Here is a 27,868-nt window from a genome sequence, read left to right on the forward strand (position 1 = left end):
GCCGCCCCCCTGCGCGCGCGCTCCCGGCCCTCCGCTTGCCGGCCCCGCCCCGCGGCGAGGGGGGCCGGACTCTGGCTCGGGAGCGGCTCCCGCGCGCTCCCCGCCCCCCCTCCCTCCGTGGCTCCCGCCCAGCGGCGCAGGGGGCCGGGCTCCAGCGAGGGGGCGGCGGCCGCGGCGGTGACAGCGGCTCCCCGCCCCCGCGGCCCGCCACGTCCCTCACGTAGCGCCCGGTCGCGGCGCGGAGTGGCGACCTGGCGCCGGGGGCTCGGGCGCCTCCGGCGGGGCTCGGCATGAGGCTGGCGCGGCTGCTGCGCGGAGCCGCCTCGACCGGCCCGGGCCCCGGGCTGCGCGCCCCCCGCCCTGGCGCCAGCCGCAGCCTCACCTCGGACTCGGGCTCGGGCCCGGCGCCCGAACGCGGCATTCCGGGCCAAGTGGACTTCTACGCGCGCTTCTCGCCGTCCCCGCTCTCTATGAAGCAGTTCCTGGACTTCGGTGAGTGCGGCCCGGGCCTCGGGCCTTTGTGCGCGGCCGCTGGTCCCGGCCGGGCCGGCCCGCGCTGGCCCCCTCCTCTCCGTGGCCCCCCTCCTCCTTAACGTCCCGCCACCCCAGCGCCTTAGGTGCTTCCTTCCTCCCTCGCGGACAGATCCTTAAGCTCATGTGCGGGCGCTGGCAGGCCGGGTGAGTAAGCCGGGGCGTGTGCCTTTTCACTGTATATTGTTGAAAAACAAACCAGGAGGGCCGCGGGTGGAATGACCTCCCGCCTTTCAGCGCACGTGTGCAGGTCCGCGCTCGCTGCCAGGCCCCTTCCGAAGAGCCCAGCTCCCGTGAGAGGCAAGTGTGTGGACATCTCGGGGAGTCGTGTTTTGATTCTGCAGAGATGAGATAAATGCTCAGTTTTACATATGATGATTGCATAAAACTGGCGCGATGATCGGAGAAGCAGGTTATAACTGGCCCAGGTTTTCCATAGAATGTTTTTCTTGCCACTTACTTAAAAGTGTACCCACCAACAGCACATTCATTTCATCATTAGCAAATAAGGCTTGAGCACAGGTAAAGTGCAGGAGTACAAGATGCTGTGGGGTTTGCCACATTTCACCCCTGTAGAAGCGACTATCCACTTTCCTCTTCTGATGGGTGCTTCCTGGTTTTCTCTAGAAGGGATGCAACAGATGGCCGAGGAATTGCAGAGTTAGGCATTTAACTTTGACTTCTCATATGGGGGCCATGAGGGAAAGGGAAAACCCTAATAAACTCATTGAATTTGAGTAGAAAAAGTTATCTTCTGCATTGTAAGTGCTGTCAGGTCACTAGTGTGCTTGAAAGATACCAGCATGGCTGGCAACTTTATCTTTAAATTGTGGCTTACAGTGTCAAATTGGTTTGACTCAAAGCCCTTGGTTTTTGTTTTTACTTTAAAATGACTTTAATGTGGTTAAGGCGTGAATTTGTCCTTGTTCACAAGTAGGCCATTAAACTTTCACAAGAAAATATATTCCTTTAATACTGTTAATTCCTGCTGTTGACAATCTAGTTTTTGCTAAGGTTGTCTCTTGCTAAAACAGCGAAATTAAATTAGTGAGTTTAAAATGCATTGCAGTTTAACTGCTTGCCAGAGGACATTCTACAACTGTTCTGCTTAGCATCCTGATATAGGAGTGGAGGAAGAGCAGGCCGCTTTCCAGGAATCAGTTGAATAGGAGCTGCTGGGGGAGAAGTTTGAAGATTGTTGCGAACAGGCATTGGTATTTTTTCCTTCCTGTGGCCTAAAAGCCCTCCTCTTCATTTACTCTTTGCTTATGGTAATTAGTACAGTGGTTCCCACGCACATGTCAAGATTTCTCTGTTTCTTAGACAGGTATTCACTTCTTAAAAACCCGGAGTTAGGAGACAGATTTTCTAAATGATAGCAGGTTAGATAGGATAGGCTTTTGCAGCTCCTACTGTTAAACTCTGCACCTTGCTCAGACTTGCTCAAGGTACCTTAGTTCTAAGACGGGAGATCACAGTAAGGATGCAAGTGATGGAGACAGGAAAGTATCTTCATTGCTGTACAAGGCGATTGGAATGTCAGGAATTAGAAAGTCGTTCAGGATGCCTCACAGCCCTGGCGGCTGGGTTATCTCATCCCTTGCCTCCTTGTCCTTGCCCTGTCATTATGGTGAAACTACCACCCTTGCCAAATAACTCCATTTGTGTTTTCCCTGCTTCTTGGCTTCTGCTGCCTCATGTCTTCTACTTAACTGCTGTTCCCACCGTGTTTGGTTTCAGGATCCGTGAATGCTTGTGAAAAGACCTCATTTATGTTTCTGCGGCAAGAGTTGCCTGTTAGATTGGCAAATATAATGAAAGAAATAAGTCTTCTTCCAGATAATCTTCTCAGGACTCCCTCAGTTCAATTGGTACAAAGCTGGTAAGGTTCCCATCTTGTGTTTGCAATTTCAATGGAGCAGTGGACTGACTCAAGGTTTGAGCACATATATTTTTACTCTTCAGTGGAATCTTAAGGTAGTAGCGGCATTCCTCCTTTTTGGAGTGTGTCTGGGCTTGTCCCCTGAATCTTGGATTGTACCACTCCTTGGTTTTGAAAAAACCAATCCGAACGGCACAGAAATACACTAAATTTAAGATTTGTGCTATTAAATCTACAGGGATGTTATGTTACAATATAATAAAAAAATCTACCATTTGTTAACGGCTAGGGATTTATATACATTACTTTTAATCCTTTCAACAACCACGCCTGGTAGGTGTTATTATCTCCATTTTACAGATGAGGAAACTGAGGCACCTACAGGCTAAGTGCTTTCTTAAGGCAGTACCACTCATAGTGGAGCTGGGATTCAAAGCCAGATTTGGGGCCGGCCCCGTGGCTTAGCGGTTAAGTGCGCGCGCTCCGCTGCTGGCAGCCCGGGTTCAGATCCCGGGCGTGCACCGACGCACCGCTTCTCCGGCCATGCTGAGGCTGCGTCCCACATACAGCAACTAGAAGGATGTGCAGCTATGACATACAACTATCTACTGGGGCTTTGGGGAGAAAAAATAAATAATAAAATCTTTAAAAAAAACCAAAAACCCAGATTTTTTTGTTTCTACTACACCATGCTGTAGTCAGAATGATGAAATGTATTCAAGGGTGTATATATTTTTTTAATAAACTGAATTTGTTTCATTGAAATATATCTTTATAAATCACAAAAATTAAAATCTTTATGCTACCATTTTTGAACAATTAGAAGTTATTCGAATCATATAGAAACTAGGATCTCTCTTCCAAAAAATGACAGTAGAGGTATTAAGGTGAGGACACATATGTACATATGTGGCCACCTATATACAGCCTTTCTTGTTAACGTTATTCATTTAAAAGTGTTATTCTCTGAAGCACTGTACATTTCAAGCAAAAGAGTTAGCCAGATTTCAGTCTTAAATGGAAAAAATTTGGCTGCAAGACATTTTGCAATTATGATTCACGGAGATCCTAACTTTGCTTTTGTAGGCAAAGCTGATCTAACATCAATTTTAAAAAATAAGTAAAAGTAGGGGCCCGCCCGGTGGCGTAGTGGTTAAGTTCGCTTGCTCCACTTCCATGGCCTGGGGTATGTGGTTTGGATCTCAGGCGTGGACCTACCTACCGCTCATCAAGCCACGCTGTGGCGGCGTGCCACATACAAATAGAGGAAGATTGGCACAGATGTTAGCTCAGACACAATCTTCCTCAAGCAAAAAGAGGAAAGATTGGCAACAGATGTTAGCTTAAGGCCAATCTTCCTCACCAAAAAATAAAAATAAATAAGCAAAAGCAGTATGACTGCAGTATATATGATAATCAGATGCTATCTAGTCCATGTATGGAACAGTCATAAACATGGTGTAAGGAAGAGGCATTTGTTTAGAGACTATGATGGAATATAAAGGAGAACATATAATTTTCTGTGGAAGTTTATTCCTGTTTTTTTTAATTCTTCATTAAAAATAGAGTATGCTGCATTTTGAAATCTGTGCCAACACGTCATTGGTATTCAAATATTTCTTGAATAAAGAGCATAGTTTTTCTTTTCTCTTCTCAATGAAGAGAAAAGTAAGGGTTAAAGAAAAACAGATACCAGAATCACTTGACTTTGGAATGCTTTGGAAAGCAGAGAGGTCCATTGCTTGCCAGGAACAGCTTTCTAAACCATCATATGGATTTACGGATTTTTTTTTTTTTTTTTTTTTTTTTTTTTTTTGTGAGGAGATCAGCCCTGAGCTAACATCCGCCAATCCTCCTCTTTTTTTTTTTGCTGAGGAAGACGGCCCTGGGCTGACATCGGTGCCTATCTTCCTCCACTTTATATGGGACGCCGCCACAGCATGGCTTACCAAGCAGTGCGTCGGTGCGCGCCCGGGATGCGCGAACCAGCGAACCCCGGGCCGCCGCAGCGGAGCGCGCGCACTTAACCGCTTGCGCCACCGGGCCGGCCCCGATTTACGGATTTTTAGAATACTTTCGGGGCCAGCCTGGTGGCGCAAGCGGTTAAGTGCGTGTGCTCCACTGCGGTGGCCCGGGGTTCGCCGGTTCAGATCCTGGCATGCACCGACGCACCGCTTGGCAAGCCATGCTGTGGTGACGTCCCATATAAAGTGGAGGAAGATGGGCACAGATGTTAGCCCAGGGCCAGTCTTCCTCAGCAAAAAAAAAGAGGAGGATTGGCAGATGTTAGCACAGGGCTGATCTTGCTCACACACACACACACAGAAAAAAATAGAATACTTTCACTGGCCCTGAATGCCTACTGAATTAGAGCAGTTGGCAGTAGGTAAAGTGCCAACAGACAAGCCAAAGCAGACCTTACACTGTTGAAGGTCATTGAATGGCAGGGAGGTGTTTTTAGCTTTAGCCCTGTAGTGCTGTTATGCTTGGTGGTATGACCTTGAGAAAGGCATAACCTTGAGAAAGTCTTTTGGCTTTCTTCTTTTTGCTCCTTCCTTAACAGGTGTTTTGCTACCTTGAATTAAATAAATTAAAAACCTATATTTTCATGACTTGTTTTTCTTCAGTTCTGTTTAAAAGAACTACGTGGTAAATTGTAGGCTTTCAACAAATATTTGTTGATTAGACATAAACCTCTAAAATTAAGATTTTAAAGTACAAATGTTTAAAATAGACTGTTAGACAAAGGTAGGCTGGCCTCCACATTTTACTGAGACTAAGACAAATTAAGTCATTTGCTCCAGGTCACATAGTTACTGTGACAGACTCAGTTCTCATGACAATCACTATTTATACTGTCACGTACGGGGTAAATTTAAGAAATTGAAAAACTATTTTAGAGTATAAAACTTAAAGAAAAAGAAGTAGGAAATCTTAAAATTCTTAAATCAAATTTAACCTATGTTTTTAGGAGAAAACGTGCACTTTCTACTACTTTGTGCCAGGACTTTGCTCGAATGTGAATGGGTGTAAAAATCCTACTAAACCCATAATTTCTAGCACCGTTCTAAATTAAAAATTAGGAAATATTAAAAATATATTTTGAATATTCTTACAATGTTGAACTTTAAAAGTGTAAAAGAACAAATTTGCCCTGTTGGTTTGCATTTTAGGTATATCCAGAGTCTTCAAGAGCTTCTTGATTTTAAGGACAAAAGTGCTGAAGATGCTAAAACTATTTATGAGTAAGTACCCTGTTTTGCCCCTATTCTGAACACAATTTTTATACTCTTTAAACATCATATAAAAAAATGTAAATATATTAAGCCTAAACCTGCTATTGGGTTGCTTTAGGGAAACTGATGAACTCTTCATTTCCCACTACTCCAGGTCATTTAATAGTATATTTGTCTATAGCAGCCCATACAGGTAAGGCAGCCAACATAAATCAGTGAATTGGGCTGGGTATAAGAAATGCTTCATGTTCCTCTTAATCATACTATAAGAATAGACACATTCAAGTGTGATGATCAGTGGAAATCCAGATGTGGCCTCAATGCCACTTGGATGGTAAGGGACTGGTGAGGACTTTTAACCTGGAGAGTGTGTGCTTCTACAGCCAGCTGATCATTGCCATGCAGGTATGCACCCAGATCGTCTGATCTTTTTGTGTTTTTCAAGAAAAGCCACAAGTCTAAATTTTTAATGTGAAATCTCCCAATTTCGAAAGATTGGCACCTAATTAAAAATTTTTAAAAATACTAGGGGCCTATAAAAACATGTCTGTGGGTCTCAGTTTATGATCTGTGGTCTGTAAGATAATGTAGGTAATGTGACCAGTTTAATAACCAACATACCAGAATCGATAAACCCCAGTAGTCCCCTCAGGCAGTTACCTGCTTATTCCAATGAGTGTTGCTCAGAACTTAAAGACCACCTCTTTTGTTGTCCTCAGAGTCTATTCCACATTTTTTTGACTGTCTTTAAAGATGATGGCAACATTTCATTTTTTAAATATGATTTTGGTCTGAAAATAACGTTGGACTTTACTCTCTGTATAAGTATGGAGCACACTTTACACGAATGATGTCATTTAATCTTTAAAACAACTCAGTTGAGATAATGCTGTTAGTGCACAAAAAGAGGTTAGGTAACTTAAAGTAGCATTAAGGTCATAAAACCAGCAAATGGTGGGACAAGAATTTGGACCCAAGCAGTCTTGCTTAAAAGTAAACGTTATGCTGTAGAACCTTCTGAAAATGGTTAGTCACTCAGAGCTGAATCTAGAAAATAAGGTGAACAGCCAAGCAGAATAATACTGTTTTTGGTTTTATAGAAAGAGAGAGAGGTGAAATAAATAAAGGGGTGACTAGAAATGATGAGTTCTTTGTTGTTTTTGAGTTGTTGTTTGTATTTTGGATTCACAGTTTGATTTTGAAGCTAATTACAAACTAGGAATTCCAGAAATGTTATGGGCGGTGAGAGCATCATTGGAATAAGTTAATAGTACTCAAGATGATGACTTTGAATGGGAAAGCACTCATTCGGAAGTGTAAATTCTGATGCGTGTGTTACAAGATGGATTTTATTACTTCATAATTAGGACTTCTTTCCTCTTTTATTTAGTTCTTTAACCGTGCAATAGTGTCTTCTAAATGACAGAAATGAGAAGGCAGGATACTTTGAAAATTTTTTCTTTTAACACAGTAGTCTACTTTTCCTCTTCCATTTTTTAAACTCGTAGGATGGATGAAATTAGAATTCTTTTCTACTTTTCTGTTCTAAGTGGTTCTTTCTCCCTTTGAACCCTAGGGAATAGTTCCAAACAGACAGACTTTCTTGGCTCATTGATCTTCATTCCTTACAGAGCATATGTTCCTAGAAGCAAGTGCTCTGTCGTCTTTTATGCTGAATGTCCCTGGAATACATCCTCATACTGAGTGCTCAGATAATCTTAGTTGATAATGGTTAAAAAAGACCTTTAACATTTTTAGGATTGTGTTTTTTGGCAGCCTTACTTTCAGGAGTTCCAAGAAAATAATTAAATTTCGAAAGTTTTATTTTGGAAATCCTTACATCTTCGTAGATTCAATATATTGTATGGTCTGAAATATATTTTAAAAAGTGTAGGAAAACATGCACTGATGCTTCTTTTACTGAATTTGGAATTTCTTGCCTATTATACTTAGTTAAACTTAGATTTTAGTATTAAATTCACTTGTCAAAATATTTGGCTGTTTTGACAGACAGGTTTGTTTAGCTTTACAGACACCGTGATACGGATCAGGAACCGACACAATGACGTTATTCCCACGATGGCCCAGGGTGTGATTGAGTACAAGGAGAGCTTCGGGGTGGATCCTGTCACCAGCCAGAATGTTCAATACTTTTTGGATCGTTTCTACATGAGTCGCATTTCAATTCGAATGTTGCTGAATCAGCACTGTAAGTGTCCAGAAGTCAAGAGAAGCAGCTAAATAAAATGCGTTGGTATATTTTAAATTTATTTAGAAAACTTCCCTTTAGTAAACACTTAATTTTACTTTTTTTGCATATTAAGAAAAGAAAATAGTCTGCCATACAAAGGTATTTTTATCGAATGTAAAATACTATGTTTATGTTTAAGGAAAATATTTGTTCTACTATTTGGTACTATTTAGAGAAACTGTATTGACGTCTGGAAAAGGGCATTCGGTAGTTTAGCTTGTTTTGTTTGTTTTTTATTTTTTTATTTCTTGATAGCTTTATTGTTTGGTGGGAAAGGCAAAGGAAGCCCATCTCATCGAAAACACATTGGAAGCATAAATCCGAACTGCAATGTAATTGAAGTTATTAAAGGTAAATACTTACATTCCTCCCTTCAGAAAGGATGCAAAAATTAAAATTGTTGAGTGTTACTTCTTGCTATTAAAACAACTATTTGTATCATGAGATGAACTGTTAGGAGCAAATGCATGGATTTGAAAATAACTTCATAATGGTAATTGTGCATTATGTATAGAATGAATATTTTGCTGGTACAATGCTTTGTTAGGCAAAGTATGGTGATACTATGAGAGTATCTGTTTCACTTCAAAAAATTCAGGTCCCTCCTCACTCCTTTCTAATTCCTTATACTAGGAGCCATACTTCATAATAGTTTGGTTTGCATCTCTCCACACTTTTTTCTGTTTATGCCACCTATACTCATACATAATTGTTGGTCTTACATTGTTGTTTTTGGAAAATGGGGTACTCTATGCATATTTTTCTGCAAGTTTACAAACATCGTACCATGTTTAGTACATATGAATATACCCCAGGTTTCGAATGGCTGTGTGGATGTATCACAGTGTATTAATCTATCCTCCTATTGGTGCACATTTAGGTTGTTTTATTTTTTTTCTATTACCAACAATACGGCAGTGAACATCATTGGATATGTGCTGACTTTTGCTAGTATTTTTGAGGGCACAGTTCCTAGAATTAAAAACATTTAAAATACATTTAAAATTTTGATACCTCCAAAAAGGTATCGAACAGTGAATGAGGAAGTCTACTTCCTAAACCCTTACCAACTCTAAATTTTTGTTATATGTACTGTAATTATTTTTCAGCTTGCTGTTTTTCTTTTTACTTTGTTTGTGGTGTCTTTTTTCCTACAGATGTTTTTATTCTTTTGTAATCATATCTGTCGTTTTTCCTTCATGGCTGTTAGCCTTTGTCAGGTCATACTTCAAAAGACCTTCCCCAAACTAAGGTTATTCAAGTATATTTTCTCCTATAGAAAGTTTTAAAATTTCATTTGTCAATACTATTGCCATCTTAATGCATGAAACAAAAGTAAATTTATTTAATGCTTTTTTTGTTTTGATTCACACTAGATGGCTATGAAAATGCTAGGCGTCTGTGTGATTTGTATTATATTAACTCTCCCGAACTAGAACTTGAAGAACTGAATGGTAAGCCTGATGTCTTTTCCTCAATGATTAGTTTATGATTACCTGAGAAGGAATGTTAAGAAGAATTTAGATTTGTTACTATAAAAGGACTTTTCGTCAACTTCTTGGATATGAAAGCTGAGGGAAAGCAATCACGTTAAAAAATATGTGTGTGTGTGTATATATAATTTAGTTGGATTCTTTCTGAAAGACATTTTGGCTTTTTCTTTCCCATTTTCCTTATTTTTAATCGATAATATTGATTCTTTGCTTATTTTTCATTTTCTAGTTAGTCATGGGAAAAAACGATGCCAAGAAAATTACATTTGACTTTTATATGCGCTTCAATAATGTAACATTTACCCTTTAAGATTTCACTTCCTGAGTTGTAAATAATTTTTTGTTGTTGTGGAAGTAAAAGGCTGGAGGTATAAAAGAAGAAAGAAAGATGCTCATCTATTTGAGAATCTGTTTATCTCTGATGTTCTTCTTTTCACCCTGACTAGTGCCTTTTGGACAAAAAAGGTTTAAATGCCTTGGGAGGAGATTGATGAATCTCACTGTTTTTCCTAAAGGTAGGGTATTTTGGTAGAGGGAAAAACATTTCCTAAGTTAAGATGACCCTTTAAGGAGAGTAAAATTAAATAGGCTTTTAGTAGGCTGTATTCTGGACCTTATAGTGGGAGAGCAGTGGAAGAAGTTACTCAATTGGAAATAGAATTGCTTGGTGTTTTTCTAAAACCATATTAACTCTTTTGGTCCATAATGGTACCATTCAGTAAATAAGAGTCACAATGCACAAGTGATGGTTTGGGAACCCGATCTATAGGTAGTTTCCAGATGTCCCATCCGTGTTTCCAAGGGTCAGTTTATATAGAAGAGAGTCCAAATTATTGGCTGAACTAGAATTCTAATGGTGAGTCTTACTCCTTTGTTCTACTAACAGTTCTGTTTTACACACTATCTGCCCTCCATCCCCACTGGCTCCTATTAAATGTTTGAATGTAGAATTAGTATCCTTTGATAGATTGATGCTAGCTTAAATTTTTTGTTCAGATCTATAGCCATAGAAATGCCTGAAATAAAACAGAAAACATTCCACCTGGGTGAAACATTTGAAACATAGCCTTTTAAAAAAGAGTATGTTTATGTGAGTTGGACTATGGAATTTATAGACTTTAACACTTCTTTTTGGAAAGTAAAATTCTGTCCTTAAGGTTGAGTGTCCATTAAAAAGACTCATTGTCCTAGAGAAGAATAGAAGATGGGTTGGTTAGATTGTTATGCAAGATTTCAAGAGTGACTACAGGACTCATGTTGTCACAGTCAAGTTATGAGTCTACGTGAACAGGGGGTTCAAACACTAATTCCGTGAAGAACTGGTGTGGCAGTTCTCCCCCAAATACTGCTATCCTCCATAGTAAATGTTTTCTTTTCATCACTACACAGTTTATTCTTAAAAATGCTTTAAGCACATCTCTCTGTACTTTTATATTTTTCTCTTCTGCTCTGTAGCAAAATCACCAGGACAGCCAATACAAGTGGTTTATGTACCATCCCATCTCTATCACATGGTGTTTGAACTTTTCAAGGTTTGTAAAATAGTGTTACATAACCTTTATCCGTCCTTTGCTGAGGTTAGGAATCTGCTCTGAAAGTTTCCTACTGGGTTTTCCTCAGTTTCATTAAAAGATGTCATTTCATGTTCAGTGTCATGTCACATTCTGGAGATCAGCCTTTTGTCAGCAGTGATGGGCACCTCACTGTAGTGATAAGCTCAGACTTTGGAATCAGAAAGACCTGACGTTGAATTAAAGTTCTACCACTTAATTTGTGGGTGACCTTGGGCAAGTCACTCCACCTTTCTGAGCCTCAGTTTCCTCTTCTGTAAAATGAGGATAATCTTGTCTAGGTTATTATGAAAACTGGGAATAATGTACTAGATGTTCAGTACAATGGCAGCACATTATAAATGCTCTATAAAGTTGTATTTTTACAGTACAAAATATTTAGAAGAATGATTCTCAACTTTCCACCCTTAAAGGACTAGAGTCTCACTGTTATGTGTTTTTTGGGGGGAGAAAGTCATTTATATTGATTTACAGGGCTTCTGCTATTATATTTGCTCTTTACAACAAATTTTGAAAACTAAATAAAATTATGCTAGTAATGTTGAGAGTACTTTTTTTGCCAATAACTCATCAATGACAGTGGCTGGTAGACAGGAAAGTGCATAATGAGGAGTGGAAGGGGTCCCTGTGGCTGAAAAGGACTACCCTAAATCAAGCCTCTAGTCTCTCTTAGGTTAGTGACCATGTGTTCAGCCAGCAGTAAACTAGAAGAGAGAAGAGGTGGCTTTCAGCCTGATCTTGAAAAAGAAAAATACACTGAAACATGGAAAAACTGTCTTAGAACAGCAAAGGTTTAAGAATGGGCTTTTGTTCTAAGGCTGCAAGAACTATCTAATTAATACCTTACAAAAATCTTTCTGTGAAAGTGATTAAATAAATAAGCAATTGGCACTTAAAGGAATTAAAACTCATTTTTTCCTTGAAATTTCAGTTACATAAAGATCTTGTTCCCCATGATGGTTAATAAAAGAAATAGTACATTATAGAACAGATTTTACATAGTGTCAATAATAATGGCTTCCATCTGGAACCTAATCTTAAATGGACTTGGTAGAGATGATAGAATCTCTTTCTTAGGGATACTCAATCCTGATTGGTGTGCTGGGGCCACACGCTCTTGTGTCCAAATTCAGACCTGTCTTTTGCCTTTTTAACTGTATCTCGTCTAATCAATTTCTACTCCAATGCTACATGTCATGTTATTGTTTAGTGCTTATGATATGTTGACATTGTGTACCCTGTATCTTTTAGAAATTGAGCAAAACAGTTTTACAATGTAAATATCCTTACTTTCAAACTAGTGGTAAATTGGATTAGTTTCTATAGCATAATAAGACCATTGCTGTTAATATTATATGAAAAAAAATTTTTTCTTAAAGCAAGTTATGACAATTAAAATGGTTCTTAAAAATAGAGATGAAACTGTTTTCAAAAATAAGGTTTGCCTGTTATCTACTAAATTATAAAAGTATTTGGATAGAATTTTTTGCTCTAATATAAACTAGTTAAAAGTGTTGAGACGTCTGGTTTTGGAAGATATGTAGAATTTAATTGGCTTCTTTAAATCAAAATATCTCACAAGTCCTCCAAAACTGACTGAATAATTTTTTTAAAGTAATTCTTTAAATCTGGTTATGAGAATTATGATTCTTTGACGTTTTTCCATTGAATTAAAATTTTTAAAATTTCAAGTAGTACATATGTACTTGACAATTGTAATTAGTTTTTCTTTATAAAGCTGTGTTTTTGATATAACCCTAATGTATTTCAGAATGCAATGAGAGCAACGATGGAACATCACGCTGACAAAGGTGTCTACCCACCTATTCAAGTCCATGTCACACTGGGTAATGAGGATTTGACTGTGAAGGTAAATGCTTTTCTTTTTTTAATTGATGTAAGGCAGGCACATAATTTCCAGAAGACATAATTTACTCTTAGGAGAAAGAAATCCTGTCCCTGATAGCTCATAAGCACATTGCTTCGTTTATGTGGCAGATTATGGAATTATCCCTTGAGTCTGTTTCTAGTCCAGCCTCTAATCCAGATGATTCAAGTTAAAGGAAATCCTGGAGACAGACAATTGAGCAGTAATCATGAATATCCACTGTGATAAGTAAAATCTAAAATATTTGAGTATTTGCAGTGTTATACAGATAGTATATAATTTTTCATTTTTAAACAATACTTTTCAATCTACTTTTAATTGTTTCATTTGATTCTCATAATAGCTCTTTAGTTAGGAGCACAGGTAATTTTATTCTTGATTTTACAGATGAGGAGACTAAGACGCAATGCTTAGCTCATGATTACATAGGGAGTAAATGACAGGGGACATGAAATCAGGTCCTCTGACCCCAATGCCAGATCTTTCCCACTACCTTGTTCAGGTGGCTCAATTTCTAAGAGTATGATGACATTTCTCTGTTTTAAATAATCATTTTAAATTTTGTTTTAAAGTAATAAATGCAGAGAGTATACAAATCAGATATGTCAGTTCTTGGCCATTTGTGCATCGGTACTCAGGAGGAGTCTTTTGGTTATTTCTTCTGGGATTTATTGCTATATTTTTAAGTAGTATTCTTAAATTGCTATTTCTGAAATTATAAAGTTTTAAACAGCAAACACTAGCTTTCTGTTATGGTAGCTGAGGAGTTGGCTCTCTTACAGCACTTCCTCTCCCCCACCCAGCCTCGATTGCCATTTTCCCAATATTTAAGTTCAGACATGGAATTCTAGATTGAAAATAATCATCCTGCAGAATTTTGAAGACATCTACTGTTCCTCTTTTTAAAAGTGTATAATTCAGTGATTTGTAATATATTCACAAAGTTGTGCAACCATACCATTGTCTAATTTCAGAACGTTTTCAGCACTCCCAAGAAAAACCCCAATACCTGTTAGCAGTCACTCCGCATTTCCTCCTTTCCCTAGTCCTTGCAAACCAGTAATCTCAAAAAATCAACTTTTTTGCTTCGTTGATTTTTCTTCATTGTTTTTCTGTTCTTTATTAATTTCCACTCTAATCTTGATTATTTCCTTCCTTTTGCTTGCTTTGGAGTTAGTTTGCTTTTTTTTTAGTTTCTTCAGTGGAAGTTTAGGTTATTGATTTGAGACATTTTACAATATAAATTTCCCTCCAAGCACTGCTGCTTCTTTATCCCACAAGTTTTTTATGTTGTATTTTCATTTTCATTCATCTCAAAGTATTTTCTAATTTCCCTTGTGATTTCTTCTTTGACCCATTGGTTGTTTAGGAGTGTCTTGTTTAATTTGCATATATTTGTTAATTCCCCACGTTTTTCTGTTATTGATTTCTAATTTCATTCCCTTGTGATCAGAAATATAGTCTGTATGATTTCAATCCTTTTACGTTTATTGAGACTTGTTTTATGGCCTAACATATGATCTTTCCCGGAGAATGTTCCCTTGTTGATCTGTATAGTTGTCATATCCATTATTCAAAGTAGGTTATTGAAGTCTCCAACTATTATTTTTGAATTGTCTATTTATCCCTTCAATTCTGTCAGTTTTTGCTTCATGTATTTTGGAGTTCTATTGTTAAGTGTTTTTATGTTTATAGTTTTATATCTTATTGATGTACAGTCAAGCACCACATAACGATGTTTCGGTCAACAACAGACTGCATATATGATGGTGGTCCCATAAGATTAGTGCCATAGAGCCTAGGTGTGTAGTAGGCTATGCCATCTAGGTTTGTGTAAGTACACGATGATGTTTGCACAATGACGAACGTATTTCTCAGAACATATCTCCATTGTTAAGCAACACATGACTGTATTGACCTTTTATCATTGAAAATGCCCTTTTTTGTCTCTAATAACAATTTTGTCTTAAAGTGTATTTTGTCTGATATTAATATAACCATCCCAGGTCTCTTTTGGTTTCTGTTTCTGTGGTGTATCTTTTTCTAAGCTCTTACTTTCAACCTGTTTGTATCTTTGAGTCTAAAGTGTGTTTCTTGTAGATAGCATATGGTTAGGTCATGTTTTTTTAATCCATCCTGCCAATGTCTACTTTTAATTCGAGTGTTCAAGCCAGTTACATTTAACGTAATTGCTGTTAATGTAGGATTTATGTTTGCCATTTTGCCATTTGTTTTCTATATATCTTATGTCTCTTTTGGTTTTTTATTTCTCCATTGCTAATACCTTTTCTGTTAAAATGATATTTTCTAGTGTACCATTTTAATCTCCTCCTTGTTTCTCTTATTATATTTCTTTGAGTTATTTTCTTAGTGGTTGTCCTGGGATTACAGTTAACATCTTTATTTATAACAATCTAGTTCAGGTTAATACCAATTTAATTTCAATAGTATATACAGACTTTGTTCCTATATAGGTCCATTCCTTTCCCCATCTTTTGTGTTGTTATTGTCATAAATCATACATCTTTATACATTGTATGCCCATCTACACAGATATATAATTATTGCTCTATACACTTGTCTTTTAAATAAAAGAAAAAAGTTATAAACAAAAAACACACTTAGACTATTCTTTATATTTACTTATGTAGTTAACTTTTCATGGTGCTCTTTATTTTTTCATGTGGATTTGATTTACTGTCTAGTGTTCTTTCATTTCAGGCTGAAAGATTTCCTTTATTATTTCTTGATGGGCAGGTCTACCAATGATGAACTCTCTCAGTTTTTGCTTATTTAAGACTCTCTTAATTTCTCCTTCATTTTTGAAGGATCGTTTTACTGGATAGAGAATTCTTGACTGATAGTCTTTCTTTCAGCACTTTGAATATGTTAATCCTACTGCCTTTTGGCCTCCATGGTTTCTGATAAGAAATCAGCTAGTAATCTTATTAGGATCCTTTGTATGTGATGACTCACTTTTCTTGCTGCTTTCAAGATTCTTTCTTCTTGGCTTTTGACAGTTTGATTGTGATCTGTCCAGGTTGGATCTCTTTGAGTTTATTATACTTGGAGTTTGATGAGCTTCATCTTCTTCATCAAAATTGGGACGTTTTCAACCATCATTTCTTCAAGTATTCTTTCTGTCCCTATCTCTCTCTCCTCTCCTTCTGGGATTCCCAGTGTGCGCATGTTGGTACACTTGATGAAATCCCACAGGTCTCTGACGCTCTGTTCATTTTTCTTCATTCTTTTTTCTTTCTGTTTCTCACACTGGATAATTTCAGTTGACCTGTCTTCACGATTGCTGATTCTTCTTCCACATGTTCAAATCTGCTGTTGAGCCATTCCAGTGAATTTTTTTTTTTTTTTGTGAGGAAGATCAGCACTGAGCTAACATCTGATGCCAATCCTCCTCTTTTTGCTGAGGAAGATTGGCCCCGAGCTAACATCCGTGCCCATCTTCTTCTGCTTTATATGGGACGCCGCCACAGCATGGCTCTACAAACAGTGCATTGGTGCATGCCTGGGATCCAAACCAGTGAGCCCCGGGCTGCCGCAGCGGAGCACTGTGCACTTAACTGCTTGCGCCACCAGGCTGGCCCCACCAGTGAATTTTTTATTTCCATTATACTTTTCAACTCCAGAATTTCTATTTGGTTTTCTTATATAATTTCTATCCTTTTTTTTAATTGCTATTCTCTATGTGGTGAGACATCCTTATACTTTCCTTTAGTTCTTTAGAAGTGGTTTCCTTTAGTTCTTTGAACATATTTAAAATAGTAAAGTCTTTGTTTGGTAAGTCAGAGTTTCCTCAAGTATAGTCTCTGTTTCCTTTTTTCCCCTGTCTGTGGGCCATACTTTCTTGTTTCTTTGCATGCCTTATAATTTTTGTTGAAAAATAGACATTTAAAATAACATAGTATGACAACTCTGAAGATCAGATACTTCCCCCCTCCCCAAGGTTGCTTGTTATTGTTTGTTGGTGACTTTTTAAAAACTAATTCTGTAAAGTCTATATTCTTTGTTGTATGTGGCCACTGAAGTGTCTGCTCAGTTAGCTTAGTGGTTGTCAACTAATGATTGGACTGAGATTTCCTTAAATGCCACCTGCCAGTCTTCATCAAAGGACTCTGTGTATGTATTGGGGCATGCCTTAGGCAGTCTGCCAGGCAGTTGACAACTCTTACTTAACCTTTAGGTCCTGCTTGTACAGAGCCTCAAGGTCAGTCAGAGGTGAAAGCGTAGGACCCTCTCAAGTCTTTCCTGAACTTGAACATAGCCCTAGGTGTGAACATAACTTTCTGGATTCCCAGGATATCCCTGAGCTTTTCTAAGCCCTTATGGACATCTCATTTCCCAGCTTTTCCTGTTAAGCGTTCTGGTTAGCCTATTGTTTGCCTTAACTGTTGTGGACTGCCTCAGGCAGTCCTCAAATTAATCAATTACCTCTAATTGTTTTTGACAAATCTTTCCGAGGATGGGGAGTCAGTATGTGCAAGACTTTTGGATTGGGGAGCTCAGAATCAGATCAAAAAAAGATAGCCTTCCCAGTGGCTGCCAGGCTACTGCTTTCACTCTGATTGCATGTTATTGATGGGGTTGAGATGGGGGAGGGAATAAGCCAAGTTAAAATACCACAAAGCTCACTGTTGTTTTTCTTGACTAAATGCTCCCCAAATTGCTGCAAGCTTTTGGTTAATTTCCAGAGTTCTGAACAAAGTTTTTGCCTTTTTCTCAGTGCTTTGATGGAGGAGAGACTTTTGGGGGCTCCTTTCTCCCCTTTTTTTGCTGACATAACTCCTGCTCTTCCTTTTGAGGAGACTTATGCTTATTCCAATTCCCATTCCTTTGTATGCAACCAGTTTTAGGTGTCAGCTGTTGTTGTTTTGTTTTAACTGAAGCTTTTAAGATCTTTTCTTCAGCTCTATTCTGAAATCTCACAATGACATGACTTGGTGTGGGCCTTTTCGTACTCACTGGGCTGGGCCGTTTAGAATTTCCACTGTTTCTTTGATACTTTCTTCCATGCTCTTTCTCGTTCTGATAGTCATATTTGAAGGATGCTGGGCTTCATGAAATGATCCTCTGATTTTTCTTATCTTTTCTCCTCCTCTTTTTTATCTCTTTAACTGTTTATTCTACTCTGAGGTTTCCTCAACTTTAAATTCCCAGTCCTTCTGTTTTATTTTTATTTCCATTATCTTATTAAAAATTTCCAAGAACTCTTATTATTTATTATTCCTTTTTTACAGTATTCTGTTCTAGTTTTATCTTCTTTTATCACTCTGAGGGTAGTAATGATAGTTGTTTTTTAAAAAATTAATGTCTCTGCTCTCTGCACTGCCTGTTTCCTCTGAATTTCTTTTTTCGTTTATCTCTTTTGGCTGTTCATTTAAAAGAGTGAGGCACAAATAAATATATGGCAATACCATCTGTTTGCTGAAAAAGTAATGTGAATGCGTCACTTGTTTTTTAGCCCATCATGCTAATGTGTGTCTGTTTTTTGGTTAGTTATGTGTCAACTACTTGCCCATTAAAGTTTTCTTCATTCAAAATAAGTCCCATGTGACTTCAGTTGTGCTGCAGCATGGTCTTGCCTGTACCTTTTTTTGCCTCTGTGTCCTGTGCTTTAGCATGCTCATCTGCGGCTGTTTTCCATTACTTGTGGTCATCCATCACTGCATGGATCAAGGTTCACTGAGCACTTAGGCACTCAGCAGAGACTCATTCTGTGCCGGTGGCCAGGCTTTGCTTAGGGAGTCTGTCTGTCTGGTGTAAAGAAAGGTTCATAACAACCCAGCGATTCCACTCCTAAGTATGTACCCTAAAGGAACAGCTATTCAAGCAAAAACTTAAACATGAATGTTCATAGCAGCATTATTCACAATAGCCAAAAACTGGAAACAGCCCAAATGTCCATCAACTGATGAATAGATCAACAAAATGTGATATATCCATACAGTGGAATATTATTTGGCCATAAAAGGAATGAAGTATTGGTACGTGCTACAACATTGAAAACATTATGCTAAGTGAAATAAACCAATCACAAAAGGCCACATCGTATGATTCGATTTATATGAAATATCCAGGATAGGCAAATATATAGGGACAAGAAGTAGATTAGCAGTTGATTAGGAGTGTAATCAATAAAAAGTCCCAGGTTTCTTTTTAAAGTAATGAAGATATTCTAAAATTGTCCGTGGTGATGGTTGCACATATCTGTGAATATATTAAAAATCACTGAGTTGTACACTTTACATGGGTGAATTATATGGTATGTGAATTGTATTTCAATAAAGCTGTTAAAAAAAAAGAAAGAAAAGCTCGTTAGGCTCTTGAGCAGACGGTTCTAGAAGCCGCTCTGAAAGCCCTACCTGCACTGGGCTCTGCCTCCACCTGTCGCTCTTCCTCCTCACATCCAGGCTGTCGTGACGGCATCTACTCTTGTGATCTCTTTACACGTTAAATGCTGGCTCTAATTGACTTCAGTAGGGCTTTCATCCTTGTCACTTACCCTAGACTTTGAGGATCAAGGCCTGGGGTCTTCCCCCCAACCCCATTCTTTTAGTTCAAATTATTGACATTTTTCACCTTTTATCCCTCTGCTGAAAATCTTGTGAAAGAATTATTTTTTTCTGTCTTACAATTCTGGCTGTTCTTTCAGATTTTGTGTTTGGTCTAAATTCGGTAAATAACATAAGTGTTATAGTCACATGTCTTTTAAATTGTAAATGTCTTGGTTGATTCACTCTTGGTGATTTTACAAACTTGACATTGAAAAAACTGTTGAGTAAGAGACTTCAGGAGCTCTGGGTGAGTTCAGGGTTAGTAAATTTCCTGCCTTCAGAGCTGTCATCAAGTCAGTAGTGGTTCATTTCCCTTGGACCTGAAATTCACATGAATTAGCCCAGGGAGCCCAGTGTGATGGGGAACAGGAAGTTAGGGATGGCAACTCTTGGTGAGATGACATTGAGAAGTGGTGATTTCATGTACTGAAGGGAAAACTTTAACAATAATTGGCAATCTTCTCTTCCTCAGCCTTCCTGTTGACATTACTCCCCACCGCCCATCTTTTTCATAATATCTTTCCTTTTCCTTGGCATTGGCTTATGTTCCATGATTCTAGATTTTTTCTCCAAATTATTTTAATCTGAGACTTTTTGTTTAATTTTGACATTCTTTCTCAATATATTTGTCAGCAGAGTACATTCTTCTTGTCTTAAATATATACAGACCAAACATCTGTCTCTCCCATTATTCCCACCCTCTCATTTCCCAAAGAACTCAGATCCTCGGGTATGATAGCATGTGTTACAACTCTCTTGGAAGCTCTTTTGACCACTTTAAAAATCTACCAGTTCCAGTTTATCGTGTTTTTGGCTGCAAAGCAATGGAGGTCATCTTTATCAGTTTTTAACTATATTCCTGTCACCTCTGACAGAGTCACTTCTGTCCTTTCTGTCAGTTCTCTGCTTTTCTCATATGAGCCTACGGCTAGAAATCACTTTTTGTTTCAGACCTGCTGGATTGCCATAGTCTTTCTGGCCAAAAAGTGAAGAAAAACCAGGAAATATTTATTGAAGGTCTACTTTTTTTATCTTAATATCTATTCTAATATATTGTTTACTTACTTAATATTGACAAAACACCCACACGTCTTACTCGTTACCAGTAAATCTGAAGCAGAGCATTAAAGGATGAAAAGTTAAGGAATTAATGGATCTCGGAAAATACTCAGAGCTCTTTATTCATCTTACTAAAATAAATCTCTTCATAGGGCTTTGAATTCATAGCCAAGAACAATTTCAAGCATAATGCTACATACAAGTTCTTAATAAAGTCCTTGTGTATTTTTATACTGCAATTATCTAATTATAGATATATCAGAGGCAAGTCTTCAAATGATATTTCAAAGCAGATTTTTATTTTAAAAATTAAAATAGCTATGTAATTTCCATTATGAAAGTAATATATATACGTACTGTAAAGATTTTTAAAGATGACATAAAAACTCAACTATAAGCCATCCAGCCTATTGACTTTTTAATACATATCATTCAGTACTGTTTTTATCTATCTATATATCTATATACATATGTTAAAAGCGGATGTTTGTATGTGAGAACTATCTTAATATTGTAGATAGTAGAATCAATTTAGATTTTGTAACAAAGGAAAATGGCTCTGGCAGATTAGAATATACACTGCACAGTAGCTAGGAAAATAAATCTGTGTTAACTGTGAAGGAAAACAAAATGAAGACAATCTGTAAATAAATTATTAAATTCAATCTATCATATGATTTGAGTCAGGAAAAGAATAAGAACAATATAAAGACCTATTTTTTTTTATAAACTCGCCAGAAAGTTATCTGGGCATCTATGCTGTGAAATTGCTTGGAGATGAGACACTACAACACAATGAAGTGGTTCTGTTTTTTCTTCCTTGAAAAGGAAAATTATACTGTTTTTTTCCGTAATAAAAGAAATTGTGAAAAAAATTCAGAAAGTAAAAACCCAAAAGAAGAAAATCACTCATAATCCCATAGACAATAAAATTATATATCATTATAGACTTTTTTATAGTATAATTTTCACAAAATTAGAATATTATAAATGCTTCTTTATAACTTTTTGATACTAAACAATATTTTGTGAACATCTCTCATGCCAGTACATACAGTTCTACATGATATTTATGGCTAAATAGTCTTCTGTTTTAGAATGTATGTTCATTCACTTAAATAATCCCCTATTTAGGTTGTAATCTAGTTTTAGCTGTTCTCTGCAGTGGTGTGATGGATATTCTCATACATACCTTGCATACTTTTCTGATTATTTTCTTAGGATAAACATTGTTGGGTCAAAGGGTTCATGCATTTTTAATCTCTTTGCCAAATTGCCCACCAGAAAGGAAATCAAGAATTTATTGTTACATCCAAGATAGACTTAGCTTATACCCCATTTCTGTGCTATGCTGCACTTTAGTGTGACTTCAGTAAATATACAGAGCCAAGCATTGACTTTGTATTACAAGGGAGTTTATTATGTGTTAGAATTCTGCACATTAGAGGAGTTGTGTTAAGTCTGCCAGTGAGGGAAACGTTTACGTTCCCAACTTGGATTGCATGGTATTCGTTTTGAAAAGCTGCACTCTCCAGCCAGCAGTTCAACTGTGACCCTGTGAGTATGCATTGGTATTTTGCTGTTTATGAGACTTGGTCATAGGGCAAGATCCTTTCTCATCTTAGATGAGTGACCGAGGAGGTGGTGTTCCTTTGAGGAAAATTGACAGACTCTTCAACTACATGTACTCAACCGCACCCCGGCCTCGAGTGGAGACGTCCCGAGCGGTGCCTCTGGTATGTGACCGAGAGATAATGAAATGTGTTTTCGTGAACTGCCAAGAAATAAATCATTTAAGCCATTGTGTAGGGTACATCACAAGGAAGAAGGGAAGCTATTAGAAAAAAACGCTTTCCTCCTTTATTTTGATTGACCAGAGCACAAGACAGAGAGTATTGTTTTAGAGTCTCGTTGGCAAGCTTGATAGTGACATGTCAGTGGTTTTCATGTGGTAAGCCACATTTGCTACACTGTTTCTAGTGTGAAGAGTAAATTACCAGTTTTACTAGTATTTAGTCAGCACTGATTTAATCTTCAGTGTTGATTTTTTTTTCTCAAGTACTTGTAATTAGAGCTCATATTCTAGACTCAGAAATAAGACTAGAGTTCTGATCAGTTTAATCACCAACCTGGAAATGGCTCAAATTATAGTTGTTTTGATGGTAATTTTTATTGATATTAGTCACCTATTTTCAAGTTTAATAAGATTAGCTTTTGAATTGACTCCATCCTTGTCCTCTAACTCCCAGAAAAGTGCTTTGCCAAATCTCTGACCGGTAATTCTGGAAGAACTATTCTTCCAGGCTTTGAAACTTCTCTGGCATATACACAGGAGTTATGCTGTAACATGGTGAAATACAGGATAAGGTGGATTTATTTTAGACTCTTTCTAGGAAGTTACTGGAAGGACTTTAATAGTTTTACCTGTTACACAGCACACATTCTGTAGCTACAACTGTAATATAGTTCATGGCTTACCAAACTTTTAAAATGATTGCTCCAGTGATGTGCTTCTCAAATTGAGCTATGTGGCTCCCAGGGTGGGCATCCATGTGCCAAGGGGCAGACAAGATCAAATAATAAACATGAGCATCTTCTCAGATTCTGATTTTACTCTAAGAAGGGGAGAGAAGGGATAAACTACTTTTGTAGTAAACAAATTCTGTAGCATTTTTGTGGAGAGCGGCACAGCATATTAGCCCAGACTCGGGATCTAATCTTTCTGGCTCCATTCCTGACTCCACTGTGGAGCTTTGGGAAAATTACTGACCTTTTAATACCACAGTTTCCCCAACTTGAAAAATCAAGTTATCGTGAGGATTAGGTGAGTTAATACATGTAAAAATACTTTTTATAGTACCTGGCATATAGTAAATGCCCTATAGATGTTTGTTGTTTAGGATGCAAAATTTATGTGAATTTTTAAGGAAACAGGAGGGCACGGTCTCCCCTCTGCATCTGCACAGCCTTACCGAGGGTAAGACAGTTGTTCAGCTCTCACAGAGCCTCCTTCCTGGTATCATGACCACTTTGTAAGTGGACCCAGTAAGCAAGCACTAGGACAGCCGGAGAAAGGCTGCTTGACATCCACCGGAGTGGTGACTTGTATACCTGGTTACTGAGAGCTTCCTCCATGTGGATGCCTTCTGTTGGTCTGGTGGGTATCTACATGGACGCGATATCTTCACACTGTAAGCCCATTCAAAGAGGAGCATCCACACTCCTCTCTTCCAGATCTCCTTCTCATCAGTATCCAATTTTGTTCTTTCCAAGTCCCTGACTAGCCAGCCAACCTGTTTGCCACTGGCCGTGAGTCCATGTAGGTGTACCACTTTATGTTCTGCCCACTGGGAGGATTTACTTGCACTCTGATCTTTGAGGCCCACCCCTGAGAGAGGTTACAGTGAAAGGACATCCACTTTTGGCTGGTGCTGGCACACTGTGTAGGTCCATCAGTGGGCCCAGCCCATGCTGTTTTTCTTCTCTTTATTTATAGGGGAAGCCCCAGGAGTCCATAGATGTGGTTGAGGGAGAGGCAGTGATAGAGCAGATCAGGCACCATGGGATCCTGACTGCATGTGCAGTTTTCTTGGGGTCATTTCTAGAACCAATTAATGTGTCAGTCAGGGTCCCAATAGCAAAGAGATAGCTCACTCAAATTACGATCATTTAAGGAAGGCTTATTTACAAAGACACAAATTACAAAAATATGGGTAGGGATAGTGCAGGAATCCAGGGTTAGCAGCAGTAGAGCTGTCCCTACCCTGAATCAAAGGGAAAAGGAGAGGGAGAAGTTAGCAGAACCCAGAAAAAGGGAAAGTTGCAGAGCAGCTGCTTACTCTCAAGAGGCCCAGCCTGCCCAAGGGAAGGACGTGGGGGAATGAATACCCTGATCTGACCCCCTCTGAACTCCTACTCGATTCCTCATTGGCCGGACCCACTGGAAGCAGAGGGCACGGGAATCCACTGACATCATCCTTTCAGGTCAGCCTCCCAGGGCCAGGAGAAATGTGGAGAATGGATAGTTGATTAGGAGGGGCAAACAGAAACTCTGGTTAGAAAAGGCAGGTAATAAATGGTGGAGGTAATAAAGCCAGAGCCTGGATTTGTTAATAGCACTTGAATCCTGAATCCATATAAGCTCTTAACTAAAGTGTTATATGGAATGTCATTGAACATCTGACTTGGTGATGAAAACTGTTTTTACACTTATCCAAATGTTTTGCTTTGTATTAAAGAACTGATAGGATTTATCCAGGTAAGAAGGCCATTCTTGATGCTAGGAACAGGATGAACAAAGACACAGAAGTGAAAAATAACGTGATATGTTTGAGGAACTTAAGAGCAGGAGATTTGATTCAGCCTGACTGGAAAGTGGGAGGCAAAGATCTTATCGGGTCTTGAAAGCTCTTTTAAGAAGCTTGGATTTTTATCTCAAGGCAGTAAAGGGGTTGGGGATGGTGGGGGATGCGGTTGTGGTGTGGTATGCTTTGAAGATTTTTAAGTAGGGAATTGACCTGTCAGTGAGAATTAAGAAAGTAGACTTATTATGGCTCTCTCCAGGTTCAGAACACAGGCTAGAAATTCATGATATGAAGTCATGAGATATATCTGTTAGGTTGCAACAAGGCTTTTTCGACTCTTGCTCCTAAAAGAGAGCACATGTTTTATACGATATTGCCAAAAGCAGTATCAGGATACTCTAGAGGAGGCCGCTGAAGAACTGCCTTTTCCAGAACCCCACAAGTCATTTTATAGAAGTAAGGAGAATGGGGAGTTTTAAATGACCCTGCTAGAGGAGTCATCTAACGTAGTACTCAACTAGGCTTCAGCTTGGTTGTTATTAATACTTGGGTATTACTGGATCTCTTAGAGGCAGGCTCTGACCCCTGGGATACTCAGGAGCATTTATTTGAATTAGAAAAGTATTTCAGTGTGTGGCTCTCTGAATAGAATCATTTTTCTCATTGAACAGGCTGGTTTTGGTTATGGATTGCCCATATCACGACTTTATGCACAATACTTCCAAGGAGACCTAAAGCTGTATTCCCTAGAGGGTTATGGGACAGATGCAGTGATCTACATTAAGGTAATAACTATAGACTTCTTGATTTAATGATACCTCTTTTGATTATAAGATGCCAGTATTTAATGACATTTTCCTCTACCTCATGCTATTAAAATATAAGAATATGGTTTTTTACATAGGATCTCATCTATTTTGACAAATAATCTCCTTGACTATGGGAAAAGAATCACTCTTATCTGTAATGATCAGGACTGTGGTTGTTAATAGAAAAAAAATTGGGTTGAAGTGGGGCATCATCAAAAGTTATATATCTTACAAATTTAATTTTAACATAAAACACATGAATGGACATTGACCTACCAATCTTTTCATGTACTGCCACAGCCTTTTCTTTGTATTTGGGTCTGCAGATTGAAGTTTCAGTTGTCTTTCTTGCAGAAGCTATACTTACAATGCATTGTTTTGGTTTCTGTAAACAAAGAAACAACCAAGTGCATAATCCTTTTTGAATTTTATACGGTCCTTTACAGATGTCTTCTGACTCTGATTTGACGGCAATTTTTGTGACCTTCCTTCGTGAGTCTTGCTAAAGCATTTATCTTAGTTTTCAAAAAACCCTCCCCCCTTTTTTTGTGCTTTATTTAAGCCATACTTGATTAAATTTTGTAATTACAATTACAGATGTAAGAACATAAACAGATTTGGGAACAAGCACGGGTGACTCTTTGTATGCATATAGCTCACCTGGTGGGAGCAGAAGCACTTAGCCTACTGGCCTGGGACGTTCCAAGTGTTTATGCAGAGATCAGTGTATTTTGCAGGGATGGAAAGCACTGGGCTCTATCAATCCACTGGATTGGTTAAACGGTGGACTGTTGGTACCTATGTATTTACTGATTCTAGTTTCTTGTTCTGTCCACTAGATGGCACCTATTTTATAGGAAATGCTGAAGATTTTATATTGGAAAAAATAAATTTGTCTGAAAAAGTTAAATTCTTTCAAGATAATAGTTCTTTTTTTTAACCATCTCAATTTTGAGGAACTTAAAAAGGGCAACATGAAGGCAATATTTTTATCACCAAATGTAACATTTTTGATCCAGCCAATAGATCAAGGGGTTCTGGTAGTTCTGACATATTTAAAGAGAATATATAAGTGAAAGGTTTTTAGTTCCATTTTGGAAAAAATAGAAGATGGAAAGTCTTAAAGTATCATTAAAATCATCAACATCAAAGACCTTCCTTACCATTATTGGAATGAAATTTCCAGTTCAATATTTTGTACATCTTGGGAAATGCCTGTGGCTTAAGGTTGAAATCCTGCTGAAATATCCTAACTTGGAGAAGATAATGGGGAACGTAGTTTATCTCAGATTCCGGTGATTTTCAGGAAGCTGAAACAGATCAGTGAATGAATGGTGATGATATGTTGGGAACATGGAATGATGCATGATGCAGAAATCACATATGCGCTCACTGAAACAGGTGGCTCTAATGGCAGGAGAAGACGCGGCTCAAATCCGGGGCCAAGAATTGTTCCAGCAAAAGTCAAGATGCCTTGGACATAGTTTTATATGTATTGATCATAATAGCGTTATGATGACTCTTTTAAAGTACAGTGACTGTACTGAAAAAAAGTATTTCTTCAATGAATAATTAAAATAGATTTCATTAAATGATTGTGCAATTACATATATTAAGGTTCATGTGTCACTTCTTACGCTTTTACACTTAAGTGACTTTTTCAATTAATGAACTTCTGGGTCGTGTTTTATAAGAGGTGTCTATTACACCTGTGTAAAATTTCAATCCAGCAGCTTGCAGGCTGGCTGCAGAATTACTGCAAGCGAGAAACTCGGTCAACATGCACACCAGGCAGTGCCATGGACTTAGTAAATAAAGTGTTTCAAATATGTACACAATTTTAAAATGTATGTAGATGGTGTTATAATTAATAAAATACAAATCCAATAAAGTATTAATTTGTAGTATCTTTTTGCCATTGTATGTATTCTCCAATAACAGAATGTAAAAAAATGCCAGACTTAGGTCCTGCTTTTTCTTTCAGGCTCTGTCAACAGACTCAATAGAAAGACTCCCCGTGTATAACAAAGCTGCCTGGAAGCATTACAACACCAACCATGAGGCTGACGACTGGTGTGTGCCCAGCAGAGAACCAAAAGACATGACGACATTCCGTAGTGCCTAGATATACTGGGACACCTGAAAGATCCAAACGTGGCTTTTGTATTAAATTTGGAAGAGATGGTGTCAGAACTACCTTATACCAAATACTTCACGTGTCGTTTTCACAATTAACTATTTGGGTAGAATAAATGGATAGTGAATTCCATTTATG

General features: G+C 38.2%; 1 protein-coding gene across 2 annotated transcripts; it reads left to right on the forward strand.

Moving 5' to 3' along the window:
- The first annotated feature begins 275 nt into the window (after nt 1–275).
- Nucleotides 276–27,862, forward strand: PDK1 (pyruvate dehydrogenase kinase 1). 2 transcript variants are annotated; one of them, XM_058549258.1, is made up of 12 exons: nt 276–492; nt 2,272–2,413; nt 5,587–5,658; nt 7,674–7,858; nt 8,156–8,251; nt 9,277–9,354; nt 10,849–10,925; nt 12,736–12,834; nt 22,106–22,216; nt 25,456–25,569; nt 26,040–26,085; nt 26,433–27,201. In XM_058549258.1, exons 1-12 carry the CDS (start codon nt 291–293, stop codon nt 26,531–26,533), a joined length of 1,323 nt encoding a protein of 440 aa, XP_058405241.1. In that variant the 5' UTR covers nt 276–290; the 3' UTR covers nt 26,534–27,201. The 2 variants fall into 2 exon arrangements, with proteins under 2 accessions (XP_058405241.1, XP_058405242.1); XM_058549259.1 differs by lacking the exons at nt 26,040–26,085; nt 26,433–27,201 and adding an exon at nt 27,578–27,862.
- The last annotated feature ends 6 nt before the right edge of the window (nt 27,863–27,868 follow it).

Source organism: Diceros bicornis, chromosome 10 (assembly GCF_020826845.1).
Source record: "Diceros bicornis minor isolate mBicDic1 chromosome 10, mDicBic1.mat.cur, whole genome shotgun sequence".
In the NCBI taxonomy this organism is placed as follows: Eukaryota; Metazoa; Chordata; class Mammalia; order Perissodactyla; family Rhinocerotidae; genus Diceros; species Diceros bicornis.

Bases quoted from the DNA above. Each gene is read 5' to 3' on its own strand.
- PDK1 (XM_058549258.1), top strand. From the start codon at position 291: ATGAGGCTGGCGCGGCTGCTGCGCGGAGCCGCCTCGACCGGCCCGGGC. The intron at 7,859-8,155 runs GTAAGTGTCCAG...ATTTCTTGATAG, and splicing joins AATGTTGCTGAATCAGCACT to CTTTATTGTTTGGTGGGAAA. The intron at 25,570-26,039 runs GTAATAACTATA...GGTCCTTTACAG, and splicing joins ATGCAGTGATCTACATTAAG to ATGTCTTCTGACTCTGATTT.